The sequence below is a fragment of the Pyrus communis genome, chromosome 2, assembly GCF_041283825.1.
Source record: "Pyrus communis isolate YQ-2024b chromosome 2, ASM4128382v1, whole genome shotgun sequence".
Taxonomy (NCBI): domain Eukaryota; kingdom Viridiplantae; phylum Streptophyta; class Magnoliopsida; order Rosales; family Rosaceae; genus Pyrus; species Pyrus communis.
In genome coordinates this window covers 4,831,576-4,837,992 of record NC_142566.1, presented here as the reverse complement: position 1 = coordinate 4,837,992, position 6,417 = coordinate 4,831,576, and the positions used below count along the sequence as shown (strand labels likewise).

The window sequence follows — 6,417 nt, the reverse complement described above, 5'->3', positions numbered from 1 at the left end:
GTGAGCATTCATTTCCACAACTTTTACAACACTTCACTATTTATTGAAGTTGAGATGTCTTTTTGAAAAACATGTGACTATTCATGAAAAACCAAAAAATACAACTGCTCATTTGAATTTCAAGTTTAACACACAAATCTTTCCCACCAAAAGACAGCTTCTAATATTATAATACTAATATTAAAATTAAGCAGGCTGGTTCTACCTCCCATGAAAGTGCAAGGATGAACGCCACTTATACGAGTTGTGTGAGTACAAGCTTGTCATGGAGAGGATGCACCACACCATATGCAGAAGAATCGTTAGGAAGACGGACCAAAAAGAAGGGGCAGCTCATTCCGCTCGTGATTGATGATTTGTTGTTAATTGTTCAGTATTGTGTCTGGGGTGCTAATGTTTCAATGAATGTGCTAGCAGAGTTGGAGGGTGGAGGAAAAGAAGGGGTTTTGCAAGGTTAAGGTTCTACAACAATTGGGTAGCATTGTTAGTGTAGCGTCAATATTTGTTACATATTATTAATATGACGTGGATATTTAGTAAATATTGTTGATATGGTGTTTATATTTGGTGCAACGATCCGTAATTTTCTGCAAAGTAACTGGTCTGATGATCTCTTTAACCTTTATTAACTTTTGAAAAACAATACCAGTGATGTGCATGGCCGACACATCGTCCTCCAGTTACGGGTACCTAATTCCCTACTTTTTATCCCTTGTTTCGAACTTTTTTCCACCATCTTCACAATTAGAATAGCTTGTGTGGCACTAGTACAGTACCACATTAATGTTTCATATGACATAATATAAGCAATATATCCTCTTGTAATGTCATATGTCAATAATATAAGGATACGTAGAGTAAAATGAACACATACTATTGTTGATATAGAACGTCTCCGTAACAGTGTATTTGGGTCATACAAATCATATTCAACAAGAAAGAAAAGAAACATTAATTAATGGGATTAAGAAGAAAAACATTGCAATTGCAATTCCACGCATATGGATAATTGGATATGGTCCCATCACACCGCAAGTCATGCCTTTGATGCTATAATTCTCATCATATACAATCATCAAGGCCCCTGCATGCAGCTTACAAAATGCTTATTTTCTTTGCTGGGGAGACTAATTCAATCTTCCCCTAGCTTTGGAATTCGGAAATCAATGAGCAAACCAAAGCTTCAACTCCTCTTCTTGTTCAGCATCTTCATTGTCTTTCTATGCTTCTTTCAGGGGAAGTCATCACCTCTTGAGCTAGAAGATGACTCTTGGCTTGATGAAGAAGAGGATGCTGTGAACATGGTTGAGAGCCACCAAAGTTCAAGGAGGAGATGTGAGCTTTCCGCCGGAAAATGGGTTTACGATCAATCGTACCCTCTCTATGACTCGACTTGTCCGTATCTTAGCACTGCAGTGACTTGTCAAAAGAATGGAAGGCCGGATTCGGACTACGAAAAATGGAGGTGGAAGCCCAACAGCTGCTCCATTCCAAGGTACAACCCTAAACCAAACTTAACTAAATAATCTATTTTGGGCTTAGCCAAATTTGTTAGAGCAGTGCGCTCTCTTCTCTGCATCTAAGTTTGAATTTCCCTTCTAGTAATTTAAAATCATTTAGTGTAATGTATTTCTTGTTTTGATAGTTATTTCTTTGTTTTCTTGTTTCAATGAAGGTTTGATGCATTGAAATTTCTTGGAAAAATGAGAAGGAAAAGAATAATGCTGGTTGGTGATTCTATAATGAGGAATCAGTGGGAGTCCCTAGTGTGCTTAGTACAAGGAGTTGTTCCAACTGGAAGAAAGAGAGTGACCTACAATGGCCCCTCTATGGCATTCCATGCAATGGTACAATTATTTTTATTAAAATTGTAGGGGTCGTTTGATTACTATTTCAATTCATTTTCAGTTTTTAGCTTTTATTTGTTCTGAAAACTAAAAACTTGTTTGGTGACTAAAATTGAACAAAGAAATTTGCTTTACATTGTATTGAGGGAAAGCCTCAAGATTTGATCCTTGTTCTTAAATCTTACATTAACATAAATAGTAAATTTAATTCACACACAGGATTTTGAGACATCAGTTGAGTTTTCATGGGCTCCACTCCTAGTAGAGTTGAACAAAGGAGCTGACAAAAAGAGAATTTTACATTTGGACTTGATAGAAGAGAATGCAAAGTACTGGAGAGGAGTTGATGTTCTTGTGTTTGATTCTGCTCACTGGTGGACTCACTCTGACAAATCGAGTTCGTAAGAGAAAATTCGCATTCATCGAGTTACCTTTCCTCATTTCTTTTGCTTCAGAAGTGGTAGCATTGTGGATGTTCGTAATTATGATCTTAATTGAAGAGTTCTTCTAATCTATTGCAGGTGGGATTACTACATGGAAGGACAGTCTCTGTACACAAACATGAATCCAATGGTTGCATACCAAAAAGGACTCACTACATGGGCTAAATGGATTGATTTAAACTTAGATCCTCGAAAAACCCAAGTGATTTTTCGAAGCATGTCACCTAGGCACAACAGGTACGTAATATGAGATCTGACGGAGTTATGATGCAAATATAATTCACAGAATTCTTCAGTATATACATGAATGTGTTCTATTCGCTTTTCGGCAGACAAAATGGTTGGAGATGCTATAATCAGAAGCAGCCTCTGGCTTATTTCAGTCACCAACATGTTCCTGAGCCATTGATAGTGCTGCAAACTGTATTGAGAAATATGAGATTTCCAGTATATCTTCAGGACATAACTACAATGTCAGCATTTCGAAGAGACGGGCACCCTTCTGTGTACAGAAGGGCCATGGGGCAAGAAGAGAGGCAGCACCCAAGAGGCTTATCCTCTGACTGCAGCCATTGGTGCCTTCCTGGGGTGCCTGATAGTTGGAATGAGATGTTGAGTGCCTTGCTTTAAGTATGAGTTAATTAACTGTGTTAATTAAAATTTTACGTCAAGTGTGAGAGTAAACTCTTCTTTTCTGCAGATTAAAGTTTGTAATGCGAATTATGATGTTGTGGTGAGGTGGTTGTATGTGAGAAGGTGATCACTCATCATATTATGCTTGCTAGCAAAGTCTCTTTGCACTCATATCTATGTTTCTTCCTTTCTTTATTCAAGCAATATTCAAATATAATCTAAGCTACAGGGAGGGAGAAGGGAACAAACTTGAGTTGAGAGAGCACTTGTTGATCAGCTAACTTGTCTACGCTCATGTCTACATCTATATTTTTAGTCGTCTAGATATTTAGTTATACATTACTAATGAAATAACATGCTTAGCTATAAGGATTTCTTTAGTTTCAGCAATCAAAAAATGACTCTTAGTGGGAGAAGTTGAAGAACCAAAGTTTTCAATTCAAAAAGCAAGAGATGTGATCTTCACTTTTGTAGCCATGACCTTCTTGTAATAATGATGTCATGTAATAATTGACATTCATCTCAATTGCTTTTGCAGTAGAAACAGTCTCTAGTGGCAAACAACTTTGATAAAGTATTTCTCTACATAGGACTTAAACATAGCCTCTTTTTTTTCGAGATGACATTCTAAATTATCGTAATTTATGAAAATAGGCAAACTCAAGTGTAAGGGCCCACGCACTGCCCTTGCCTATCCATTTTTTTTCAAATTTTTCAGTGAGTATTTCATATCAAAACAAACCCATCTTTTTCTCTATGAATAAGAAAAAATGGCTAAAAAACTTGATTACGGATCTCTTCTTCCTTGGCAGGCAGAGGCAATTTCTGCAGTTTATTGGCTAATGAAATTTTATCCTCCAAAAATATACCTTATTTTTATTAATATATATTTCAGCAATATTCTAACTTGCTCATAAAATATGCTGCATGCAGTCATATACATACAAATTAATAAATTCAAACAAAAGAAACTGCAGTACTCCTCTAGCTAGCTCAATCAATGTGAACCAAGCTTCTTTTTCAACTTTGAAATCTCCTTAGAACTCAATCCAAAAGCTTTTTCCAAGAGTTTATCTTCGATACCGGATCCGAAAATTGCAGCGGGGATTTTCTGGGTTCCAGGGTTTTGGCTGTCAAAACTGCCCAATTTAGTTGCCGGAGTATCACCAACATTCATTTGAAAGTGCACTAGACTCCTTGGAAACACCATCACCTCACCTTTTTCGTTCACTTTGGCCAAAATCCTGTTAGTCGTATCAACAAACCCCGAATAGATCTTTCCTTCGAGCACAAATGCAATCTCTGTTGCCCTCGGGTGAAAATGTGGCACGTTTACTCCACCAACTTCAAAGTCAGCTCGGACAAACGACATGCCAAGCGTGTTGAGTCCTGGAAAGACGTTTGAGTTCACAGAAACGCCAGAGAGCCCGCTTGGACCAAACTTTCCAGGAACCCTAATGCCCGAAAATACAAAATCTTCTACTGTTGCTAGGGATGAGTTCTTGCATTGGTTGGCATGACTCGCAGGCTCTGTGTTGGCTATGCAGAAGTCTTGAACAGGATCCGGATCTGAAGCGAAAGTGACATAGCTCTTGTTGAAGAGGAGGACGATGAAAAGGGCTACCGTTTTGTAGACCATTTTTGGTATAAAAAGCAAGAATGCAGGACGAGGAGAAATATTGCTTTCAAGTTGCAAACATTCAACCACTTTGATCTGGAAAATTATGGCATCAAAGAACAAATGTTGAAGGCAAATACTAATAATACTAGCTAGATAAGGAAACAAACCATTAAAAATGTCTTTATTGTTGATGCTGCACTTTACATGGAATTAGTTGTATATACTAACTTTCCTTGGGAATAAGGTGAGAATTGAGGATTAATTAGTTAGCCAGGGAATGACTGCACCCACCAACATGTAGTTTGCTTTTTCTTCTGTTTTTGGTGGAGAATTAGAATTGTAGTGGGGGGTTGAGTTGTGCTTATGGCTCTCATTATTACAAAAAAGCTTGATCTTATTAGCTTAGCACAAACAACAATCCTAGCTGTCCGAAAATTCTACTATGCTCCGGTTAGATCTTGCTCATTGAATCTTTGACTAAAGATTTAATGACTGGACATTGAAAATAAATTTGGAGCATTTCTAACCGAGATGTAAAATCCAACCATGGACAAAAAACAACTATTTTGTACAAAAACATGGCTCCAAAGGATGAGCCAAATGATGACATGGATTGAAGGAGGAGAGTCTAGCGTCACAAATGGTAGCAACCAAGCTTGATGGCAATTCCTTCTACAAGATGGCATCAACCAAATTATTTATTGGATTCTTGGTTAAGGATCTAACGACAAAAAATTATGGTGTATAAGATACACCGAAACAAAGTAGAAAATCCCCCACTCAACAACCCCTCACTCAGCATAGTAGAAAATCTCTTACACCGTCTTGACTTGCTACTCTTGAAGTATATGCATTTTTAGTGCCTTGAAGTTGAAGGTACTTTCACTTTCATGTCATAAGAAAAAAATAGAAAGTGAAAACTTTCTTGGCCTGGAAGAAGAGAAAAGTCGTCAACAATTTTAAGGTGCTATGGGGTGGCCTATAACATGATTGGAAGCTAATTTGTGTTTTATTTCACATTTTTTATAGAAGCGATATTAAAAATTAGAAGATTCGAACAAGACCATGGAAGACGCTAATTGTGTTTTTTATTCTTCGGGAAAATAAGATTTGCACGTTTTGAATTTTGATTTGAAAGACGAAGTTCGGATTTGTAGGACATTTTAATAAAAATCTTATTGGAAGCTTTAATATGAAATTAATAACATTAACCGTTTCCTTGCTGCATAGACACGTTCGAAAGCAAGGTGAATACATCAGTTAAAACGAGAAGTTCATTTTTGAACTATTTTAGCACCACTAAACAACGGCATCGGGCGGAAGACAAATGCAAAAGCAAGCAGCCAAGTTCATGGTATAGGAGAGTGGACCGGCCTTGCGTGTATGGAAGATTATCTCGAAAACTAACGCATCAACAAGTCACTTTGAGCTGACTGGTGCAGTATACTTTACAAACAAATGTAGCTTATCCAGGTATTAGTGACTATCTATATCGGTTTCTGGCCTCCGGATGTAGTAACGCAGCAAGTTCACCAACACCTGAAAATTCAAAAAAATAAAAATAAAAAAAAATAAAGAAAAAGAAAAAAAAGTCGGGTTTGCATGTAAGAACCTTCTGCACCATCTGTTTTTTGGTTGTAACATTATCAACATTTGTAAACCCTAAAACATGAAAGTCAGCAATAGCTCTGGCCTAAAAGTATTGGTTATTGAAAGGTCACATAATTTGAATTGGCAATACAGAACCAAATCAATTACCTGAGACCAGGAACTGTTTAACGCAGCCCCTCTGTTGCTGACATGAAATTTATCTTTGGCTACCAACCCCTATAAGACGAGAGAAGAAAGTTAACCACAGATAAATGGGAGGAAA

The 6,417-nt window shown here is 37.3% G+C and overlaps 1 protein-coding gene and 1 pseudogene across 1 annotated transcript; one reads left to right on the top strand and one right to left on the bottom strand.

Moving 5' to 3' along the window:
* The first annotated feature begins 831 nt into the window (after positions 1-831).
* Positions 832-3,140, top strand: LOC137748375 (protein trichome birefringence-like 36). The gene is made up of 5 exons (XM_068488522.2): positions 832-1,495; positions 1,676-1,847; positions 2,067-2,248; positions 2,369-2,527; positions 2,623-3,140. The coding sequence occupies exons 1-5, from the start codon at positions 1,002-1,004 to the stop codon at positions 2,918-2,920; spliced, it is 1,305 nt and encodes a 434-aa protein (XP_068344623.2). The 5' UTR covers positions 832-1,001; the 3' UTR covers positions 2,921-3,140.
* Positions 3,141-3,824: 684 nt separating this feature from the next.
* On the bottom strand, positions 3,825-4,713 carry LOC137748376 (germin-like protein subfamily 3 member 2 pseudogene; annotated as a pseudogene).
* Between the last annotated feature and the right edge of the window lie 1,704 nt (positions 4,714-6,417).